A 24,435-nucleotide genomic window follows, 5' to 3' on the forward strand; every position below is an offset into this window, starting at 1 on the left:
CAAACTGAGCACCATCAAAATTATCCTTGAAAACTTCCTGACGCCATCACTAAGTCCAACACACCAGCTTTCCCTCTGAAGTCCTTGGGTTACACTTAGGGCCATTTTGTTTGAAAAATCAGTACTTTCAACACTCTGCGTGAGCCATGCATATATATATGTATGTGCAAATTCAACATACAGAAGACACAACTCACTTGCCCCGTATGTAAAAGCCTCCTAACTGGTCTCCAGGGTCCCCAGCTCCTCTATGATCTCCAGGATCCCCAGCTCCCCCACCTAATCCATCTTGTGAGCTGCTGCCAGATCATTCACTCATTCACTGCAAACTTTGAAGTGGCTCCTCATTATGTAAAAAAAAAAACCACAAAACAAAACCGGAAACAAAAAAACCAAACTCCTGAGTCTATCATTCAAAGACCTTTATAAACACAGAGCAAGTGTGATGCAGTCTTTGAGGGGCAACTGCCTGGTTTAACCCAAGCTCTTCCACTTACTACGTGACCTTGGGCAGCCTCAGACCCGTCCTCACCTGTTAAATAATAACACCTGTTTCACAGGGACAGTGCCTAGAACGTAGCAGGTGCACGATAAACGTTGACTGTTATTATTTGCAATCAGATTCAAGCACATTTGCTGGCACTCTCTCTCTCACCTGCCTTCTCCTCACCCCCACCTCTAGCTCAGCAGTTCTCAAAATGTGGCCTAGGGATCCCTGAGGCCCTTTAAGGAGGTCCAAAGTCAAAACTTCCTCAAAATACTATTAAGGTGTTACTTGCTCTGTTCACTCTCGTCGTCTCACAAGTCTATGGTGGAATTTTCCAGAGGCAACATGATGTGATGATGTCACTGTTCTGATGGCTAACAGAATGTGTGCCTGGGTATTCCTGAGTTTTAAATTTTGTTTAAATTTCTTATACGGTAAATATCAATACAACCCATATAAATGAAAGCTCACTGGGGGCCTCAATAATTTTTAAGTCTAAAGGAGCTCTAAGGCCAAGTGAACTATCGCTCCGGAATGTTGCCCAAACTTCCGGCCTCTCTTGTCTTTGTTCACATTGGTCTTCCCACTTAGGACACCCTTCCCTCCCAGCACTGTGATTCCAAATTCTTACCTTTCAAGAGCTAGCCCAAAACCTGCCTCCAGGAAAGCTTTTCCTAATGCTCTCCTACCAAACTCTCTTTTGAGTGTTCACTGCACCTTCAGATGGAACCTTATGTGCACTCCTTCATTCACTCATGAAACAAACATCAGTGCTGCTTTGGGCCAGTCCTGTTCTAGGCACTGAGAGCAGAGACGTTTCTGACCCCTTCCTTTCTGATGGGGGAGACAGCAAAGAAGGAAATGAAGTAATAAAATCTCAGAGACTGCAGGTGCTATGAAGAAAATAAAGCGCTCGAAGGGGTTAGAGGGCTGCTGTTCTCTCCTGCCAGACTCAGTTTCTCGAGCAGTGCTATCCAATACAGTAGCCGCTAGAGAAAGGAGAATGTCAAACATTTCAACAGTAATTTTTATACTGATTACACGTTGGCAGGATGTTTTTGATACATTGGATTAAAATACATTACAATTAATTTCACCTGTTTTCTATTTTCTTTTCAAATGTGGTTCCTTATTAAGGTTAAAATTACGAGACCTGGCTTACATCATATGTCCATTGCTCAGGACCCTTCCAGAGCACAGGCTGGCCAACTGTGTCTTACAGGCCAAATCCAGCCTGCTGTCTCTTTTTTTGTGTGTGTGTGGTATGCGGGCCTCTCACTGTTGTGGCCTCTCCCGTTGTGGACGGAGCACAGGCTCCGGACGCATAGGCTCAGCGGCCATGGCTCACGGGCCCAGCCGCTCCGCGGCATGTGGGATCTTCCCAGACCGGGGCACGAACCCATGTCCCCTGCATCGGCAGGCGGACTCTCAACCACTGCGCCACCAGGGAAGCCCCACTGCCTCTTTTTTAAAGTAAAATCTTATTGGAACACAGCCCATGCCCAGTTGTTTGCTTACTGTCTCTGAATGTTTTCACACTGCCTCAGCAAAGGTGAGTAGATGTGAAGGAGACAGTATAGCCTGCTAAGCCGAAAATATTTCTACCTGGCCCTTTATGGAAGTCTGCTGGTCCCTGATCTAGAGGGCAGGGTCTGGGGGGGGTCTCTACCTTCCACAGCACCCAGCAGTTGCAGGGGCAGCTGTGTACCCAGTGCAAAGAGCCCAAGGGATTTCCCTGGCGGTCCAGTGGCTAAGAATCCACTTCCAATGCAGGGGACTCGGTTCAAGGGGAACTAAGATCCCACATGCCTTGGGGCAACTAAGCCCACGCACAGCGACGAAAGAGCCACGAAAGATCCCGCGTGCGGCGAGCAAGACCCGACACAGCCAAAAATAAATACATTAATTAATTAATGAAAAAAGAAAGAAAGAAAGAGAAAAGAGCCCGAGCTTTGGCAGCACAAACATCCCAGGCCAGCCCCTCACTAGTTGTGTGCCTTGAGTGAGTTACAGGCATCCTCTCGGTTTTAATCTCTTCCTCTCTAAAATGGGGACACTGGCCACTTTAGGGAAAGAGAAAGATGACACACGCAAAGCAAGCATTACACTTCCTGGCACACGGCAGGCACCCCGCCGGTACTGGCTGGCTGAAGGACAGCAATTTCCATCATTTTTCTCTTGGACTGGTTGCATTATACTCATGACAACTGTCATATATTTTCACCCTAAAAAGAAATTAAGTCCAATGAAACGTCTCAGCGACAGCTGTGTACTAATATTGGTCAGTAGGCAAAAGGGTAGTGGGGAAGAAAACAGGTCTTTCTACCACTATGACCTGAAAGCACTGCCTGGTTTTTAAAGGCAACTTAATTTCCCTTCCCTCCTGTGGCCCCATCTTTTGACAATTTCTGGCATTAACACTGCTACTAGAAGACTAAGCAGAAGGGTGACAAAAACCTCAAACCAGCTGTATATGCGTAAAACTTGGGATAGGGGGTAGATTAAAAACTGAAACTATTGACATCAACAGGGCTTTTAAGGACCTACGTATCAGTCCAATTCAAAGGGTAGTTAGTCCCATCAAGCAGAACCTGCATCACAGGGAGCATATTAGACGTGCAGGTCCTCAGGCCCACCCACCCCAGTCTGTTTCAGAAGAATCTGCATTAACAAGAGCCAGGTGATTCCATGCAATCAGCCTTTACAAGTGCCGATCAGATATCATTTACCCACGCTTTCCCCACTCCCCCACCACTGATAAACAGGGATGGTTAGATCCTTTTTTTTTTTTTTTTTTTTTTTTGCGGTTCGCGGGCATCTCACCGCTGTGGCCTCTCCCGTTGCGGAGCACAGGCTCTGGACGCGCAGGCTCAGCGGCCATGGCTCACGGGCCCAGCCGCTCCGCGGCATGTGGGATCTTCCCGGACCAGGGCACGAACCCGCGTCCCCTGCATCGGCAGGCGGACTCTCACCCACCGCGCCACCAGGGAAGCCCCCAAATCCATTTTTTTTTTTTTTTTTTTTTTTGCGGTACGCGGGCCTCTCACTGCTGCAGCCCCTCCCGTCGCGGAGCACAGGCTCCGGACGCGCAGGCTCAGCAGCCAGGTTCACGGACCCAGCCGCTCTGAGGCATGTGGGATCCTCCCGGACCGGGGCACGAACCCGCGTCCCCTACATCGGCAGGCGGACTCTCAACCACTGCGCCACCAGGGTAGCCCCCAGATCCATTTTTAATTGAAGGAGTTACTCACTCCTACACGTGAGTCACTCAGAATATAAGCTTTCACAGAAAGCTCTCTTTCTCAAGAAGCGTCCAACCCAGGGAGAGAACCCAAGTGTGTCGTCTAAGTGCCACAGGGCTTGAGACGCAGGGAACAGCGCAACTGATTTGGGGAAACAGATTAGCTGGAGTCACCTGAAGAGGCTGGAGGCCATGTGAAACATAGGTGAGGAGCCTTGAAGACAAGCTAAGGCATGACAAGCGGCTGGGGGTCAGCCTCGGGTCCTGGGTCTGGAGGCAGGGAGACCAGGAGAGGAGTCTGGACACGAGGCAACCAGAGAGTGAACCAGTCCAGGAGAAAGGACATGCAGAGGATGCAAGAGGCGTTTCAAACAAAGATTTAATGACAAATTAGAATGGGGGCCTGACACCAAAGCTACAGACAACAAAAGAAAAAACAGACAAATTTGGGCTTCATGGAAATTTTAAAACTGTATGCGTCAAGACATTACCAACAGAGTAAAAAGGCAACCCAGAGAATGGGGGAAAATGTTTGCAAATCACATATCTGATAAAGGATTAATATCCAGAATACAGAGAGAACTCCTAAAACTCAACAACAACGAAAAAACAAACAACCCAATTCAAACATGGGCAAATGACTTGGAATAAAAGGTTCTTCAAAGAAGATATACAAGTGACCAATAAGCACATGAAAAGATGCCCAACATCGCTTATCATCTGGGAAACGCAAATCAAAACTACAATGAGATATTACCTCACACCCAGCAGGATGGCTATGATCAAAAAATAAATAAATAAAAATAACAAACTAGGATATGGAGAAATTGGGACCCTTGTGCCCTGTTGGTGGGAATGTAAAATGGTATCACTGCTATGGAAAAACAGTGTGGCAGTTGCTCAAAAAAGTAAAAATGGAATTACTATATGATCCAGCAATTCCACTTCTGAGTATATCCCAAAAGAACTGAAAACAGGATCACAAAGAAATATTTGTACACCCATTTTCATAGCAGCATTATTCATAATAGGGAAAAAAAATTAGAATGGGAGCCCAGAAAGGTAAATTTAAAATGATCCCAAATGTTCTGATTTTTAGAAGATGTACACTTGAGTATTTAGAGGTGACTGTCACCATGTCTGCTACTAACTTACCAATGGCTCAGGAGGAAACATTCGCATACTCTCACACACACAGATAAAGCAAACTTGGCAGAAGGTTAACTGCTGACTCAAGATGGTTGTTGGTAATTAGTAATCACTGGACTAGTCGTCCAACTTTTCTGTATGTTTGAAATTTTTTCATAATAAAAAGTTGGGAAAAGGAATTTTTAAAATTCCATAGATTTGGGGTGGGGAGGGCAGTTACACGTGAGAAGTCTGAGGCTCTAGATGACAGGACAGGGCTAGCAAGGAAGCAGTTGGGAACGCGCTGTGGACGTGGAAGTCGTGTAAATGCAGATACCAGCTGCACTGCAGGAGCAGATGACAGCACTGAAGAAAAGACAGGAGGAGAGGAGAACCTCTGAGAGAGGTTAAGAGGAAAAAGGTAAAAGAGAGAAAAATTCACTACAGCCAGTATAGTGGAACCCAGTGGAAGAAAGGTTCCAGTAGGAGGGTGACGGACCATATTAACAAGGCTGGCAGGTCAAAAGGACAGGAACTGAGAAAAAATCAGTGAGTACAGTGACCAGGAATTCACTGGTCCTTCAGAAGAGCTGTTCACACCCAGTGGTGTGAGGCCAGAAGAAGAAAGGCTTGGGGTGTGCCAGTCACAAGGAAACGGAGGCACACCCCCTTCTCATCACGGGGTGTTGGGGTGCCCCCCAAAGCACACCAGGGTGGGCGAGATGCTCTTCCTTCCTCACCCTGAAGGTGATATCATCAGCCTTCAGGGCCCTCGAACTCCCTTAAGTAATTACACAGAGCAGACAAATAGGATGCTTTCAACACGGAGTATGTCACATCCTGATGCTGCCAGGAGCCACGCAAGAGACAGAGAGTGTGTGTGTCTGTATTCCTGCCCGCCTGTACTTACAGGGGGCCGGCAAGGACAGTCCTGTGGATATGCCTGTCAAGACGGCTTCACTAGCCCTCATCACAGCAGCATCTCCCACAAAGAGGATCAAAATTAAAACAAGGAGGAAGAACCTCATCAGAGCTGCGCAGTGTGAAAGACCAGCTCTCGCTTGCAGGATGCAAATGAAGAACGCTCTTAATACTGCAGGAACTCTCTCCAGCAGCTGGGGGGGGTTCATTTTATTGCTGAATAGGATTGACTGCTTTTTCCTTTTTTTTTTTTAAAGCACTACTCAGTTAAATTTTTTTAACTGCTCAGATTGTCACAGTTAGAATGAATTTTTACCAGATATAGTTATGCTATCAATTTAAACCAGAAGTGACCTGGTAAGTGTCTCATTCCTTTGACCTCGCTGCAGAAAATAAAAGGTTTCCGTCTCTCAAAATATGCAAACCAAAAACCCCTCAGCCAGTCAACTGGATTTAACCCAAAAAGGACATGCATTCCAGCACTTACTGCCTAGCTGAATACTCCTGAACAGTGTATCATTTGCCTCAATGTTTAAATCATAAAAACTTTTTCACAATCCTGCTTAAGAACACAGTATACCTGCGGACAAAACTGACCAAAAGATCCATTCAACACAGTCCGCCTGCACTGAAGGACACGAAATCCTCAACCGCAGAGTGCAGCTGAAGAGCAAAACAAGGGCAAAGAAGCTTGGAGTAGATAAACGCAGAGGGCTCCCATTAACATGATTCAGTCCTATTCTGAACTACAAAAAATTCCAGTAAGCGTTTTGCTCTTCTCTGTCTGTAACCACACGTCAGGTGGCTCCTAATAAAGCCCCCCGAGGCCGGGGGAAATGTCAGCAAGAGAAGAAATTCTGAACGTGTGTCCCTGCTCAGTAAGAGCTGCCACTGTGGACGCAGCTGCGTGAAAACCTCGACTTTCTCAGGGCTTAGCATCGAGCCGCCAGGCCAGTGAAGCCTCAGGGAGGAGCTACAGTTAGAAACACCAAACTGCTAGTAAGTACAAGTGACAGCACCTTGTAAACTGAAAAGCACTTTGTTAACGGTCCTGATGGCCATTTCCCCCTTTTGAGCACCCTCCCACCCCGATCCAGAAGCTGCCTAACTCCGAAAGTTCTTTCAATCGGAATAGAAGCACAGATTACGTCTTCCAAGGGTTAAGGCTTTTTAACAGCGAACCCACTCATCACCGAAATCGCCCTAAATTCAACTCTGAGGGGACCACAGGGTCAGCTAACACTGATCACGGGTCCAGCATTGTTGTGACGGCAATTCACGTCACACACTATACCTGCACCCCTCTTGTAAAGTACTGGCCCCATAGATGTTCCACTGGATTCCATGAGGCCCCTGGGGAAAAGAGTAAAAAAGAGAAAAAGTTCCTTTCAATGGAACAGGAAAATGACAAAGAAAAAAGTAGGAATACCAGTGATGTGGGGACGGGGAAAACACTAAAAGACCTTCAATGTCCTAAAGCCAAAACAGGTGGGGAGCAGAGTCTGCCGGGAAACTGACAGGAGAAGGGACTGGAACTGAGCGGAACTCAGCCTCTCTCCGAGGAGTCCTTCCGAACCTGAACCTGACTCGTGACTCAGCATTCCCAGCCGGAGGGTGACAACAGCAGCAGGAGAGGGGGCACAAGGTCAGGCTGGATTTCCTAACACCAACCTTTTCTAAGACAACACAGAAAGACCAGTTACTCAGACCTGCTCTGCTATGGGAGATGCAGGTGGGGAATCAGACTTACAAAGGTTCCTTACACTCAACATCTAGGGGTGTTCACAAGTTCTCCGGAAATAAAATGTGTTTTCTGACCATTATTTTGATAACGACCGAGGGGCCAGGGAATGACAACTGTAGAAGAGAAGCGCCCTGCAGCGCCACCATGGTGTTTCCCCCCCACGCCTGCTCCCAGCCATGATCCCCTCCCTTGCGGCCGCTGGTCCACCTCCCACCCACCCCAGTGCCCTGCCCTTTCTCCTCACCTGCGCTTCCCGCCTATTCCACTATGACTTCTAAGTGTGCAAAGACTGGAGGATTAATGCCAATCACAGGGTCTGTGACTCATGTTTGATTAGGGAACTCGATATATTAACGACCTGTGAATCCTCAGATGACAGCAAACTATATTTACTTCCATTTGTATTTGGGTTCCTCCACTTATTAGCAGTGTGACATTGGACAAGTTACTCAACTTCTCTGCTCCTCAGTTTCCTCCTCTGAAATACAGGGATGATAACAGTACCTAATTCACAGGGGCACTGCAAGCATTAAGTGAGCAACACACATAACGCACTTACGGAGTGCCCAGCACGTAGTACCACAATAATGAGAAGAACAAACATTATGTAATCTTTAAGTACAAAAGCAATACTCTGTCATCCCTATAATTCATAATCCCGTTACCTGTCTTTTGGGAATTTCAAAAGATGCCTCCTGGATTCTGGAAGATATACATAACATACATACACATTCATTCCCTCCCCCTCCTGGAGGCTGGTGGACTTCGGCAGACGTTACTTTAAACGTGCACTACTGAATTTCTTACAAAGTAACAGAGGAGTGAAGATCATGAGTATTTATAGAAGAGGCTTAATAAAGAAATCAAATCTATAATCCACCAGGTCACAAGCAACAACATCATCAAACAGGAATTCCTACACCCCTGAGACAAACCCCTGTGGTGCACCTTTTGCTTCTCTTTCGAGTGGCATCACCCTATGACACATGGACGTGATCTCCTGCAGGGACGGGGCTGGCTCTGTCTGATGGACATCAGGATGGTGTCTGCTAAGAGCCAAGTGGCTGCTACGGGCACCACCTGGCGACACTTCTGGTTATTCCACCTGTGCAGGCTCATTTCAGGGGCTAGAAAGACAGACCTCGTATTTTATTGCAGAGAGACAAAATGAGGCAGTGACAAGGCCAAGGTCATTCAGAGTAGGTGACAGACAGGAAGAGCACCCAAGGGTTTTGACTTCCAATCACGGGACACAAACACACGCCCTTCATCTGGTGAAAGTGCCCTTGAGTCAGGTGGCGAGCCAGACAGAGGCACCACAAAGGCACTGAGGCCTAGGAGTTAGAAACCAGAAGCCAAGGGGCGAAGACTAAAATCACAGAACAACGGTGAGATGCCACAAGCGCTGTGATCCTACCTGAATAAAATGCAATTAGATGCACTTAGTCCTGCATCTTGCTTAACCTTACATCACTAAGAACAACTGCTTTTAATGAGCCCAGCACCTGGACAAGAGAAGGAAGCAAACTTCGCAGGCTGTGATGCGACACTTAAATAGCTTTCCCCATGGAAATGATGGCCTGAGTAGGAGACAAAAATAGACTGAAAAGCCAATTCCTGACATCAGGGATGCTACACACACACACACACACACACAAAACATCTCACAAAAGCAGGATGATCACGAACAGACAGCTTTAATTTAGACATGAAATTTCAAGCCAGGTAAGACCCTGAAAGTTGTGGCAACTGAGAGCAAAAGACAACGCACGAGAGATGGGAAAGCAAAGGAAAGCTAAAGCAGTGTAAACAGGAAGGCCCTAAACCTGGACAGACAGCAATTAGCTCTCTTCCTTATAGGGGCCACTCTGTCCAACCATCTCACGTGGAGACCAGAAAGACCCACCACGTCTAGCCAATGCTCGAGAAGGGGAAGAGGCTATCGGCATTTGGCTTTATTCCAAACATTTACTCAAAGGATGACCGCTGATGGGGATGGGGCACATCTCCGCATAGGAGATCCACGGCCAAATGGGAAAAGTTTCAAGTAGATAAATCAGCTCCCACGCTGAAGGGGTCAGGAGCTCCGGGAAAGGAAGGAGCACGAACCGCGCGCTTCTTTTACGTCCTGAAGAAGCGTAACTTTGGCTGCTTGAAGCCTCAGGCGCTGGACCATAAATTCCAGTTTCTAGGAAGAACTCCTTATTTTATTTCTGTTGATAATTTTCATGGTAGTGGCCAGGAGGGGATAGGACTTGTTGGCCAGCCTCTTCATCTCTCTCTCTGAATTTTCTGAATTTGTTCATTAAAAACTTAAAAGAAATTAAGAGACTAAGATTACTCATTGTCTACCGTACTAACACAAAAACTACAAAAACACTCCACAGCCTACTAAACAACCCACACTAACAGGACGCTACTTACAAAATGCCAATAGGTGGCAGCTTTAAAAAGAAAGAAGTTTCCCAAGATTGTCACTAGTTTATTCTATCAGTAACTGGGTTCTCAAATCTCATAACCAGATTAGTGCGGGACTAGGAATCAGAACCTAAATGCTCAGTCTCGGTCTAATGGTCTTTCCTTTACGGCACACCGTCACCTCAATGGATTCATAAGGAGTGGGAGGTGAGAAGGAAAATCTTCCTAAACCACAATGCTGCAAGGTCCCAGGACCCACCCCGTCACCCTAGTGGGTGGTCAGGAGCAAAGCAAGAGAGACACTCAGCTGACCAGGGTCATCTGTGCCTACGGCTCTGGGTAACAGAGAGGTGCCTATCAGGTATAAACTCGCCTCTCCCTCCCCAGTAAGCCTACTCTCAAACCCTAAAAGCAGCAGTGGGTCCTGCCATCCATGAATAGACACTACATGTCATCGCTTCCTAGAATTCTTATATCCCTTAGCTTCTGCCAAGCTCAGAAGCTGCAGAAACTACAATGGCAAAGAAAACATCACCAGTGGAGCCACGATGGATTCCAACAAATTCAAAGCAAGTCAAGACGGCAGCTTCAAAATATATCCAAGCTGGTGCCTTGAAGCTACTTTCTACTAGATTCCAAAATAGGTATTTTAAGTCAAACTTCGTATAATTACACATGGTGGGGGGAGGCAGACTGAACATGACTGTAAACAAAGTTAACCACCAGTGTCAAGATGAACAGGAACAACAACTGATAAACATGGCAGCTCCCGGCAGTGAGCTAGGCCTGCCTCCCTGAGTCCCAGGGCAGGAGGCCATGACAGAGTAAACCGAGTTCCGTTCCAAAATCACAAACCTTTAGAGAAGATGGTTAGGGAAAAACATTTTTTAAGAACCCACGGGAAAACGCTAGCAACCATTTGCTAGTGTGACAATGCACAAACACAGCGTAAAGAGCAAAAATCTTCCCTTCCCAACACGGCAACACTGGTGGTAATTTTTAAGAAGCATTCTGCTGCAAAAAGTAATCTTTTCCACATACTTTTGCATGAACTTATCGTTTTCTCTCCGAGTCAGAGAAGCTACCACCTGATTTGTATTTCTCTGAGGGGAAGCCAGGGGTCCTGTGTGCAGATTTCTATGTCTGTGGATGCCCGTGCGCTGGCCAGGAAAAAGACCTTGCTGGTATCAGCAGTCACTTCTGCCACTAGGAAATGGATCATAGGCTCTTCCTGGGAGTGGGGCCTTTTTCCCCGCCTGAGCTGTCATCACAGACCCCTTGTGCAGGTCACCTTTGTCTCCCAGGGTGTGAGAAACCCAGATCAACTTCTAAAGTGCCCTCCCCTGAAATCACACCACTCAACATCCCAGGCAGCTAAACCAGCCCAGGCCTTATTCCTGCTTCCCAACACAGCAATACTGGTGGTAATTTTTAAGAAGCATTCGAAATGTTTTCTTGAAGGAGAGAAGGAGGAGGAGATGAAGAAGGGGTGAAAAATACAGGGGGCGTGTGTGTCTGTCTGAATCACTGATAGGAATTCACACTCAAGAAAACAAGTCATGAAAACCACCAAACCAACCCTGGTTCACAGTTTCAGGTTTATGACAATGAATGCTTTTTGCAGTTTTGTAAAACTGCAGTATTCACCAACATCATAAGAGAGTCTGACGTTTCCTTAATGGCCTCAGGTAAAAAAAAAAAACCCTTCAGGTTTCCAAATGGGTGGCTCTCCTCCATCCATAGTTCTATAGTTTTTTTTTTCCAATTAGTCCAACTGTACTTAAGAGTCATCAATCCCAGTCAGCAGCTGTCACATCCCTCCCTGCTCCCCCAGTACTATTAATATCACAGCTCTGATTGTTAATGATTTACTCAAAGTTCCCTGCAGCAATTAAAACGAGACAACAAGGTAAAACACAAAGGAGTTGGTTTTCTTCACCCATAATAACGCATTCTGTAATCTAGTGAACTTCTTGGGGTTTTATGTCGGCCGCGATTTTCACCTCTATCTTTGTTTTGGAATGCCACAACCCCTCCCTGCACGGACCGGACCGGCACGGCCTTCCTTTCTGGATGCACAATGCACCATGTAGCTCCTTGGGGGTCAGCAAAACGCCGCACCGGTGTAAAGCCGAGCGTGCCCGAGAGCCCCAGGAGTTCCCCCCACTAGAGTGGGTCCACATACACAATCTTGAGGCCGACACCGCAGCCTAGTACGGCTTGGAAGTCCTCCGTGTGCGGAAGCCCGGGGCCCGGTGGCCCAGGGCTGGTGCAATGACTTTGCACCGGAGCGTCCCCTCCGCTGAGGCTTGTCCTCCCACCTCGGCCCACTGCAGTTGCACCATTCCGGGCAGCGACCCGCACGTCTCCACTCCTACCCTAGGGCTCTAGCTGCCAACTCGGTCCTCCGTCGGCCCCCGGCCCCGGCCCCCGCCCGCCGGCCCGCCGGCCCGCCGCCCAGCCGCACCTTGGTCTCCTTCACGTGCTGCTTGACGCCCTCCGGGTACCACTGGACGCGCACGTAGCCGCGGCGCAGCGGGCTGGCCCGGCCCTCCTCGTGGCCCGCGCCCCCCGCCTCGGAGCAGCCCGAGCTCCCGCGGCCCTCCTCCTCGCCCTCCGAGTCCGAGTCCTCGCCGTGGATGAGGCGCACCAGCCCGAAGTGCACCGAGCCGCGGTAACGGCCCGACACCAGGTCGTGAGAGAAGAGCAGCCGCTGCGAGCCGGCTTCGGGACCGGAGTCCGAGGACGGCCCGGAGGCCGAGTCCGGGGCGGGCGCCGGCGCCGGGGCGGGGGCTGCGTCCGGGGCCGAGGTCTCGTCCGGGGCCGTGTCTGGGACCTGGGCGGGAGCCGAGACTGCGGGCGCGGGTGCTGCTGGATCCGCCATAACTGCTCTGCGCGAGTCTCGGGCGGCGGCGGCGGCGGCGGCGGCGGCGGCAGCAGCAGCAGCAGCAGCAGCGGCAGCAGAAACGGCAGCAGCGGCGGCGACGAAAGAGGCGCGGGCAGGCGGGGCCAGCCGGCGCCGGGGGCGGAACCACGGCGCGCTGACGTGACCTTACGTGCCGTCGTCGTCAGGAAACCGAGATGCGGTTGCTAGGGGCTACCGCCTTGTCGCTAGGGGACGCTGGAGATTCTGCCTGGGGCGGGGGACGTGGTGGGAAAGGATGAACTCCACGAGGGCGAGCGGGGCCAGAGGGGATAAAAGTAGAGGGAGCGGGCAGGGGTGGGGACCCAGGAGGAGGAAGTAGAGTGGTCACCGAGGAAAAGGGGAGTGGCCGAGGTGGGACGGAGGATGGTCCGAAGAGTGTCAACAACACTTAATGAGCTCCCCTGGCGTCTCCAGTCTAGTCATAGGCGCTGAGAGGGATACAGAAAGAACAAGGTACAGTTTCTGTCCTCTAGGTGTTTACAATCTAGTTGGGGAGGCAAAACGTGTACTATACACATTAAATAGCTTAAAAGCAGCTCCAAGGCAGCTTGTAAGCAAGGCCACATAGAGAGTGTATCTAGAGTGTATTGCTTTAGGGAATTCCGTGCACAGCCTGGAAGGTTATGACCCCTCAGGGATTGGTCAAGGGGTTGGTGAAGGAGTCCCAGAGAAAGATCAGAAAGGTAAGCAAGTTGGGCTTCCCTGGTGGCACAGTAGTTTAGAATCCGCCTGCCAATGCAGGGGACACGGGTTCGAGCCCTGGTCCGGGAAGATCCCACATACCGCAGAGCAACTAAGCCCGTGCACCACAACTGTTGAGCCTGCGCTTTAGAGCCCGAGAGCCACAACTACTGAGCCCGCGCGCCGAAACTACTGAAGCTTGAGTGCCTAGAGCCCGTGCTCCGCAACAAGAGAAGCCACCGCAATGAGAAGCCCGTGCACCACAATGAAGAGTAGCCCCCGCTCGCCGCAACTAGAGAAAGCCCGCGCGCAACAACGGAGACCCCACGCAGCCAAAAATAAATAAAATTAAATAAATAAGAAAGGTAAGCAAGTGTTAGTGGCCCCTGTGGTTTGGCTTTAAATACATCTAAATGAGTTCAAAGCTCGTTGAGGCTTATGCATGGCAAGAGGTAGGATAGTGAGGTAGTTAAGAGTAGAAGCCATAGGGGATTCCCCGGTGGCGCAGTGTGAGAATCTGCCTGACAATGCAGGGTACATGAGTTCAATCCCAGGCCCGGGAAGATCCCACATGCTGTGGAGGTACTGAGCCCGCGCACCTAGAGCCCGTGCTCCGCAACAATAGAAGCCACCACAATGAGAACATAACTGTAAACAAAATTGATTCCAATTTTCAGCACTGCCACTTACTAGTCTTATAAAATTGGCAAGCTGATAAACTTGTTTTCACCTTAATTTTCTCATCTGTAAAATTGGGGAGGTAATAGCAGTACCCGTCTCATCTGGCATTTGAGAGGATTAAGTGAAATAGACCAGTGCCTGGCATATAGTTCCCTCAATAAAGGAACTTTTTTTATAATATTACATTATTATAATATTTCAAGCCCCCTGCCTAGACTAAAATTCTAGATTGGAAGAACTCTTAGACCTATGATCTGCTCCAGATTGCCATTTTAAAATATAAAAAGTAATTATACTAATGTGTCTCCTAAGTAAGTTCCAAATGATTTAGATGTATTCTCAGCAGACAGATTCATAATGGGTTGTTGAAAGGAAATTAGGAATAATCAAGCTATAGCCCTCACCTTTCTCAGTTAAAATCTTTTTTCTTTTCCCACAATTTTCTGCAAGACCATCAATGGAAGATTAGTAAGATGATTCAATATTACAGTATTTAGTTTCTTCCAGAAAGTCATTGGGTACTTTATAGACTGCCGAGGATACAGACTACACTCATGGAAAAGTTATAAGAACACTCATGAAAGAAAAAACATTTTAAAAAAAATAGAAAAAAAAGAAGAAGAACATGCGTGAAGCACAGATGGCAATCTGAGTACATGAGATGCCCTGAGCCAAGTACTTATTGAGTAATAAGTAATATTGGTAATTATTGGGCTTGGGGTGGGGGGGGGCCCAATATGGACCTGTATCTTAGAAAACTCACATACTAAGATATAGAAAAAGAGCTTAAGGGGAATTAGTATATGATTCAGGGCCACAGCTGGGTTCCCAAATCATCGGCTTCCCATCACAGACCGCAGTGCAGAATGGCCATCTGGAATCATTGCTGTAAGGACACAGTTCCCTACTCCCTTCCCCATAAAGACCTGGGAGGCTTAGTAGCAGTGACATAGTAACTTCTGTTCCATCTACCATGTCCCTTTAGCTCTGTCTCCTTGGCCTCGATCACCTAACATTTATTGATCATCCACCTAACATTTATTGATCACCTATATTGACCAGGCACTTTGCCAGGCACATTCACATACATTATCTTGTTTGTTATCACAATCTGGAATATAGGTGTAACTAACCCTCTTGTACCAGTGAGGAAACAGAACCCAAGGAATTCAGTGCCTAAGGTCACAAGGTAGTAACTGGCAGAGCCAGGTTGGAACCCAGGTTTCCTGACTCAAGTGCAGGGTCTTTTTTTTTTGGCCACGCCATGTGGCTTGTGGGATGTTAGTTCCCCAACCAGGGATTGAACCCAACCCCGGGCCCTCGGCAGTGAGAGCATGGAGTCCTAACCCCTGGACAGCCAGGGAAGTCCCTGCAGGGGCTTTTCTAGTCCTGTGTCCATCAAGGGATGGGGGGTGAGCAAATCGTTAGGAGGGGCAGGGCAATGAACGCCCGAAATCTTTGTTTGAGGTCAAAAATCCAAGTGAGCTTTGCGTTCTACTCCAGCTTATGCCAGTGTTTGTTTTAATATAAAAAGAATGTCCTTTTTTCCCTAATCGTTGAGTAAAATTAGCACTCCAGGAAGATGTGCCGTGTTTATTCTGTGGCTTCTTATAATAACAGCTAATAATAGCAACCATTTATTGAGCTGTAACTTAATGCCAGGTACTATGATAAGTGCTTACATAGATTACCCACCTTTACATAGATGATCTGCCTGTGAGGGAGGAAGTATGAGCCCCTACTTCGTGAAGCACTGTGCCAGACTGTGCTGTGCCCCGCTCCCGCACCACTACCAAGAACGTTCTAGGCTGTAGGCAAGAGACCTAGATTTCAAATGCTGACCCCTCCCTTGCTAAACCTGTTCTGAGCACGTGGATCCTCTTGTATTTATACGTGTAACCCTGGTGCCTAGTAAGTGCCTGGCACAGCACTGGCACGCAATAATGTAACATCTTGGTGGGTACAGTCTGAGGTTTCTGTACTTCCACTTGGCCAGTTTCCCAGCCTCTCCTCTGTATACCTGAGGAGTTGAAGCTGGGGTGGGGGAGAGCAGCACTCTCTAGCCCTCTCCTGCCCATGCTCCCTCAAAGCCCTTTCTTCTCTTTTCTTCATATTTTATTTATTTGGCTGCACCGGGTCTTTGTTGCTACATGCAGGATCTTTGTTGCCACGTGCGCGGTATTTGTTGCGGCATGCGGGATCTTTTAGTCGTGGCATGCAAACTCTTAGTTGCAGCATGTGGGATCTAGTTCCCCAACCAAAGGTCAAACCCGGGCCCCCTGCATTAGGAAGGCAGAGTCTTAGGCACTGGACCACCAGGGAAGTCCCTCAAAGCCCTTTCTATCACCCCCAGCTTGAGCTTCATCCGAGCCCTTTTACAGAGAGAAGCTCAGTGCGTTCCTCCCCACCTCGTGGTGACCTTCAGTGCCCTCACTCAGACCTGAGATGCCCTGGACAAGGTTTGAGTCTTGACTCCTTCCCAAACCCCCAGACAGTGTCTCTTTACATCCAGGCTGGCGAGTGGGGTGAGCCTGGATGGAAGCGACTGCCTGATTTTTATTTTCATAATTGTTGAATGAAAAAAACCCTGTATTCCCCAATGGAGAAACCCCCTTCTCTCATGGCCCCAACACCTAGCCCTTCTTGGCAAAGAGAGATGCTTCTTGGGAGAATTTTGCTTATTTACAAATGTGCCTGCCAGAAGCTGAGCTAGCCTGGCCACTCCCCTTGCTTAGGAGCTGGCCAGGTGCAGGAGGCAGCAGAGCTGACAGCAGAGTGAGCTGATCTCTGGGAAGCAGGCCGTGTCTTGTCCCTATCTTAACTGGCCACTGGCTGCCTCTCCAGACCCATGCATGAAGTGTGCACGGGCCCCACACCGCCCGCTGGGGGTGCCTTACCCTGCCCAGCCTCTCCAAACCTCCGTGTAGGAGCAAATTCAGACGGGCTCAGAGAGGTCCTTCTACCCTGCAATGAGTGTTTGGGGGCTCTAGGCTGGCTTCAGCACTGGGGGCTTTAGTTCAGAAAGTGGGACAGGAGGGGAGCTGCCCTGGAGAGTCCTCCCACACCTCAGTGGCTGGCTGGAGAAACGCCTCTGAGATCCAGCTGTGTGTTGCTCTAGAATCACGGGCTCTTGGAGTTAAAGGGGCTCTTCTTGTCCCTGGAGCCTCACCTCTCCTTGCATTGATGCCCTGGGAGAACCAAGTGTGGGGTCTGCCCAAGGTCACCCTGCAGTACAGTCAGAATCAGGACCCAGACCAGCTGGCTTTTGGCCATTCTCACTCCTGACTCTGAGGATGGGTTGCAATCCACTGCGTGAAACACTTTGTGCTGAGGGCAACAGTGGGAAGGCTGAGCCATAGTGAGAGCCCAGGCTTGGCAGGCTCATCCTGCTTCCCTCCTCCTTGAGGATACAGGGGCCAAAGACAGCAAATCCACCAGACCAGCTTGCAGAACAACAGGGCTGCAGTGGCTTAATCAGGCCATGCTCTTCACCACCGACAACCCAGCACCAACACGTGGGTGTTTCCTGGATGACCAGCCACGGGTGCCAAGTGGCATCTTCTCCCCAGACCCCTTCCTTTTCCCAGAGTCCTCATCCAGGTTGATGGCAGGGTCACTTACCTGGGTACCAAGTTGGCCACCTGAGGGTCAGCCCTCGATATTGAGCTCCGTAAGTCATCAAAGCCCAGGTCATGGTCCCTCTACCCCCTTCTCACAACCCCAAATCCAGAGCTGCTCCGCGGAGGGCAGCTCCACGGGGGCTGGTGCAGGAGTGGTGATGGGATGGTCCAGTGGCTAAGGCTGGGGTTCTGCCTTTAGATGAACGTGGGTTTGAAGCTTGTGCTGCCGCTGACTCACTATGTGACCTTGGGCAGCTTATTTTACTTCTCTGAGCCTTGGTTTCCTTTCTGTAAAATGGGAATAATAACAGTACCTACTAGATAGGGCTATTGAGAATTTAACTGACATGATGAATGGGAGGTGCTTTGCACCTGCCTGCACAATGTAGGCGCTTGATCAACGTTACCTGCTGCTATTAATTCATCTCCATCCCTTGCCTACGCCATTGCTGTAGTCGCCTCACCACCTTGTTCCCAGGAGATTGAAAATATAAACATGATCATTCGACTTCTTTGTTTAGCGTCTTTCTGTGGCTTTCCATGGTCCACCAGAGAATGGCACAAGGGCCCCTTCATGAATTGGTTCCTTCCACCTACCTCCCACCCCGCCTTCCAGCTCTGCACCCCAGTGCACACAGTCCACGCTCTGGCCTCAGCTGCTCACGCCAGGATCCCAACGTTTTGGGGCCACCATGCCTTTGCACTTGCTTCACCATCTGCTTGTAATTTTTTCTTTTTTTTCTTTTTTTTTTGGGGGGGGGGGTACACGGCCCTCTCACTGTTGTGGCCTCTCCCGTGGCGGAGCACAGGCTCCGGCCGTGCAGGCTCAGCGGCCATGGCTCACAGGCCCAGCCGCTCCGTGGCATGTGGGATCTTCCCAGACCAGGGCACGAACCCATGCCATGTCCCCTGCATCGGCAGGCAGACTCTCAACCACTGCTCCACCAGGGCAGCCCTGCTTGTAATTTTTTATTCCTCTACTTCAACCCATGGTTTTACCTAAAGAACTCCTTTTCATCTTACAATACTCAGCTTGGGGCTTCTTTTTATTCTATCTATCTATCTATCTATTTGTTTATTTATGGCTGAGTTGCATCTTTGTTGCTGCGCACGGGCCTTCTCTAGTTGCTGAGAGCAGGGGCTACTCTTCATTGCGGTGTGCAGCCTTCTCATTGCAGTGGCTTCTCTTGATGCGGAGCATGGGCTCCAGTACTTGTGGCTTGCGGGCTCTAGAGCGCAGGCTCAGCAGTTGCGGTGCATGGGCTTTATTGCTCCGCAGCATGTGGGATCTTCCCGGACCAGGGCTCAAACCCGTGTGTCCTACATTGGCAGGCGTATTCTTAACCACTGCGCCACCAGGGAAGCCCCAGCTTGGGGCTTCTTATCTATGAAGTCTTCCAAGAGCCCTATTTTCCCCACTTATTCCCCCACTTACCTGGTCATACCTGTCTGATTGCATTTATTTCCCTCTATTACAACCATATTTGCATGCCTGTCTCTCCTGTGGGACCGTATCTTCTTTGTACCTTTGTATTCCAGCATCCAGCATAGTTCTGATTCATAGTAGGTACTCAAAAGATTTTTGTTGAGAAAAAGACTCACAGACATAGAAAACAGACTTGCGGTTGTCAGAGGGGAAGGGGGTGGGGGAGGGATGGATTAGGAGTTTGGGGTTAGCAGATGCAAACTATTATATATAGAATGGATAAACAACAAGGTCCTACTGCACAGCCCAGGGAACTATATTCAATATCCTGTGATAAACCATAACGGAAAATATATGAAAAAGACTGTATATATATGTATAACTGAATCACTTTGCTATACAGCAGAAATTAACACAACATTGTAGATCAACTATATGTCAATTTTAAACAAATTATGTTGAATGATTGAACAAAACAAACCAACTTCTCTCAAAGGTCCCGATGGTGCCAACAGGTCTCTGGGACACCTCTGTCTTTGCTCAAGTCCCAAGTTCTCCATTTGTCCTAGACACACACCCTACACAGGCACATTCACCCCACGTGCACATACGTACATATACACGTGTATACACACACACGTGCACACACATACACATGTGCCTCCCCCCACCATTGCTCTCTCCTTAAACTTCAGTTTCTAGATCTGGGCTGCCCGCTGCCGTGGCCCCTAACCACCTTGGGCCTTGAGCACTTGAGATGTGGCTGGTCTGAATTGACACTGGATTATGAAGACTCAGTGTATAAAAGAAAAAAAAAAAACAGAGTATGAAACATGTCTGATAATTTTTATATTGATTCCTTGTTGAAATGACAATAACTTTATATATATTGGGTTAACTACAATATTTTTTTAAAATCAAATTAACCTGTTTCTTTTGGCTTTTTCTCGTGTGGCTACTAGAAAATTGAAAATGACATATGCGGCTCACGGGATCTTTCCGTTGGAGAGCTGGGCTCCAGAGGCTCAGGAAGCCGTAGGTCCCTTCTTTCTCCAGGAGGTGGCGAACTCTTCCTGCTTTTGACACCTCCGTTGCAGAAAGGTCTGGAAAGTTCCTGAGGAAACTGCCTGTGTAATATGGCAGATTTTGAACCCTAAATAAGGACGGGGCCACGTTCAGCCCTGCAGTGATGTCAGCCTATCTATGCAAAGGAGGCTTCAAAATAAATCCACAGCAAATCAACGAGCTAAGTGTCATCCTCCTCAACGGAATCGCCACCCAGTTGATAGGCTCCTAGTCTCTGTATCTAGCACATCGCCGCCACACGTTCAATGCAATTTCTGTTTTCCAGAGGTTTATACGCTCCCGGGAGCTCGCCCAGTGAAACTCCTGCACACAGTTCTCCATCTCAGCCTCTGTCCCCTGGGGAACCTGCTAGTGACAGACTATGGTTGGAAAAGTAACTATGATTAGGCAACATGTGCCCCGTGCCAGGTGTGCAGAGCCTATCTTAAGTGCAGGGGAGGACTGAGAAAAGGATGCCACCCTCAAAACCACCAGAAAATGCAACTAGTTGCCCAAGTGCCTGAACTGAGGGCTGCCTTCCCTGCCTGTCCAGGCCTTTTGGTTGCTCTGCTGGGAAAACTGGGGTCTCAGAGGTATCATCAGAGTGTTTCGGGGCCCCCCAAAACACTGCATCTGGTCCCCACCCACCCCACCCCTCTGTCCTGGAAGGACTTTTTTTTTTTTTGCGGTACCCGGGCCTCTCACTGTTGTGGCCTCTCCCGTTGCGGAGCACAGGCTCCGGACGCGCAGGCTCAGCGGCCATGGCTCACGGGCCCAGCCGCTCCGCGGCATGTGGGATCTTCCCGGACTGGGGCACGAACCCGTGTCCCCTGCATCGGCAGGCAGACTCTCAACCACTGCGCCACCAGGGAAGCCCTGGAAGGACTCTTAACGGCCATCAGAAGCCTCCTTGTTAGGGGAATCTAAGATCTTTTCTCCACTCTGGGCTGCGTGAGATGCTGCTGGCCACCCCCTCCTTGGGTTCTGGGGTGTGTCCTGATCCTGGGTCTGCTCATTTCCTCATCTTTCTTCCTGTTAATGGTTCCCCCCTCCAACCCAGAGAGAACATCCCCAAGCTTGGGCCCCAGCTTCCCTGTGGGGACACGCGGTCCCTCAGAACGTTCCTCCCATACTGTGACTCAGATGTCCGCTCCATCGTGAGGACAGCCAAGTCTGTATCCATCATCCCACCGCTATGGAGCATTAGTGGGGTGGGGGCTCAGCCGGATCAGAGGCCAGGCTCTGCTGGGGCAGGTGGGCAGTCAGGTCCCATGGCCCTCTGGGGTTCACCATGTGCCCTGGACAACCTGCCTCCAACTGTCATAGAATGTTCTGGAGCCCTGGAGCAGGAGCCCAGCCATAGCCCAGGACTTGCCTGGGACTACAGAGCCTGTAGGAGAGACCTGGCAGCCAGCCACAGCTGATGCCCAGATGTGTGTATCCCTGTCTGGCGGGCTAGGAGGCCCCAAAGGAGACCAGGCTGGAGCGGGTGACGGTGGGACCCCTAAAGGGGAGAAGAAGTGCAGAGTGGGGGCAGGGTGAGCAGAGTCAGAGCTGGGGGAGCCGTGGTCGCAGGACCCTCTCAAGGGAGCTGGTGCTGGAGGGAGACTGTGGCACAAAGAGCAAAACCCTACGAACAGGGGTCTGGAGAGAAGCCCCTGAGCCGTCCCCACACCGGGACATTTGATGACGTTGACTTTACATCCAGCACCCGGACTGTCCCCTCCCCTCTGGGTCTGCAGTTCTAATTGGCCACCAGGCAAGTGCTCTAAATGATAGCACACTCAGGCTGCCAGAGCTGGAAGGACCCTCAGAGCTGGGCTTGCCCAGGCTTCCAGGGGACAGAGGGTGAATGCCTGTGCCAGCCAGTTGGCGCCAAGGCAGGGATTAGAGTGGACCCATGAGTTTAGCCCCGTGCTCTTCCCCCCAAACTCTGGGGCCTCAGCCAGCCACTGTAATCCTCTGCAACCGTGTGCCATCTGAGGTTTCACCCTCAGCACGCAGGGACAAGGCGCAGGGTGGCCGGAGCCCTGCAGACTTCGACCTTCCTGTAAAAGGGAGGCGGGGCGGGTGGGGGATTAGACATCTCTGAGATCAACGTCACGTGCTGCCCGGCCACGCTTGCTGCAACAGCCGTGTACCCAGGAGTCTGGATTTTTCTGGTCCTGAGCCTGTGGATGGCCCCTGGGGTGATTGGCTCTGTGGGGGGAACATTGGAGCCCCTGCCCCACAGTCCTGATAAGTCGGACCCCTGCCCCTGGGCTCCCAGAATTCAAGAACGGGAGTCCCCTGCTTGGGGCTTGGAGATGTGGGGAGAGAAGGTGGAGGAGGGAGGGCAGGGCGACATGCAGGACGTGGGGCTTTGTAAGGGAGGGACGGCCACCTCTAAGAAGTGCACATCAGCAGACGGTCAGGGAAAGAGACAAACAGTGACCCGGGGACCCAGTAAGCAGGGACAGGGCAGGAAGTGTCCACGCCCTGCTTGCCCGCTCCACCCCAGCCCCCAGATTCCCCACTCCAGGTCCCCTACAAAAGAGGCAAGATGCACCATCACCCTGGACGGCCCCCCGGGAGTTGAGGACCAGACCCCTGACCGTCGCTCCTCCGCAACAGGTGCAGAGGGGCCCTCCTCATCACAGAGGCCACTTCTGAAGCTGGGGCCCCCCAGGGTAGCAGCAGCGGCCAGGAGGTCCACTCAGAGCATCCACTACCTGAAGCCTGTGGCTCTGCGCCTGCCACCTGGGATCCCAGAGTCCCCAAGTCACCAGCGGCACCACACACTCCCCACCGAGTTTTGCTGCCTCACCCCAGAGGATGCTCCTGGCGTGTCTGAGATTGAGTGAGAGGGTGGGTAACCCCCCAACAGGATCCAGGACGCTGCTGAACTCTGTCGCTGTTGCCCTTGGAGAGAAGACCCTCGAGTCTCCTGCCCTTGGCAGTTGGGACCCCAGAGTATCTGACTCTGGGTGTTTCTGTGCATGTGCAAGAGCACATGTGTGTTCAGCAAAGTGGGGGGAAGAGCAGCCCTGAATCCTCTGCTTTCCTGTGGGGGAGGGCTGGGGGCTGAGGGAGCCCACCCCCAGCATCCGAGCAGATGCTCAGTGGACAGTGGGCATGTGGCACGGTGACCACCGAGTCACCACCAGGGCCGGCTCCACAGCCTTCATCTCTGTCTCGGGCATCTGCCCCCTGAACCTGGACCAGGTCCGGCACTTCCTGGCCCTGTGTCCTGAGCTGTCCCTGGACTGGTTCGTGGAGGGCCGCCTCGTGGCCTTCATCGTCGGCTCCCTGTGGGCTGAGGAGAGACTCACTCTGGTGAGGAAGGGGCTGGGGGCAGAGATGCCCAGCCCCAGGAGGGCCTCCGGGGGAGAGGCCACTGCCCGATGGTGCCAGCTCCTCCTGTGCTCACAGAGGCAGCCAGGTGGGGGGAGGAGCCTGGAGGCTGGGATTTCTTCCTCTGAGATAAGAGATGAGCACAGACGTGGGTCCTCTCCAGGGCAAGACCAGTCCTTTGCGGTCTCAAGGCCCTCATGAAGGGACCGCCATAGGGCTGGGAATGTAGGTCCCAATTTGGGGTCTCCTTGGGTAGGAGGGGGGTCCTGATTAGAAGCACTCAGGGGCACCTGCCCTTGGCCCAGTTGGGGGTGGTTTGGGGGTGCAGGTGTCCACAGAGGTGACCTGGACTCGTGTCCGTCTCTTGCCCCCAGGGGTCGCTGACACTGCACAGGCCCGAGGGCCGCACGGCCCACCTGCACGTGCTGGCCGTGCACTGCCCCTCCGGAGGCAGGGCAAGGGCTCCATCCTGCTCCGGCGCCACCTGCACCACCTGGGCGGCCATCCGGGCGTGCACTTGGCCGTGCTCACGTGCGAGGACAGGCTGGTGCCCTTCTACCAGAGGTTCGGCTTCCACCCTGTGGGCCCGTGTGCCGTGGGCTCACTCGCCTTCGGGAGATGTAGTGCGGGGCCACGCCTCCCCGCGCAGACACACCGACTGCTGAACTGGCCGCCCCCGGGGAGCCCACGGACGGGTGCCAGGGGTGTGGGGAGGCAGGCTGGGGGCTCCTACCCAGTCCCGCTGTCCCCTTCTCTGCCCTGCT

At 50.9% G+C, this 24,435-nt stretch overlaps 2 protein-coding genes across 3 annotated transcripts in view; one reads left to right on the forward strand and one right to left on the reverse strand.

Moving 5' to 3' along the window:
• UBE2O (ubiquitin conjugating enzyme E2 O) overlaps nt 1-12,862 on the reverse strand; it is a 56,523-nt gene extending 43,661 nt beyond the window's left edge. For both annotated transcript variants that reach the window (XM_059998332.1, XM_059998331.1), the window contains exon 1: nt 12,407-12,862. In XM_059998332.1, the coding sequence (XP_059854315.1) occupies nt 12,407-12,823 (417 nt within the window). In that variant the 5' untranslated portion in view covers nt 12,824-12,862. The remainder of the gene's footprint in view (nt 1-12,406) is intronic.
• A 9,821-nt stretch (nt 12,863-22,683) lies between these two features.
• Nucleotides 22,684-24,336, forward strand: AANAT (aralkylamine N-acetyltransferase). Its single transcript, XM_059997901.1, is given in 6 exon segments — nt 22,684-22,702; nt 22,952-23,161; nt 23,499-23,653; nt 24,046-24,106; nt 24,109-24,295; nt 24,297-24,336. Coding segments are annotated over 6 exon segments (672 nt in total).
• The last annotated feature ends 99 nt before the right edge of the window (nt 24,337-24,435 follow it).

The sequence above is a fragment of the Delphinus delphis genome, chromosome 19, assembly GCF_949987515.2.
Source record: "Delphinus delphis chromosome 19, mDelDel1.2, whole genome shotgun sequence".
Classification (NCBI taxonomy): domain Eukaryota; kingdom Metazoa; phylum Chordata; class Mammalia; order Artiodactyla; family Delphinidae; genus Delphinus; species Delphinus delphis.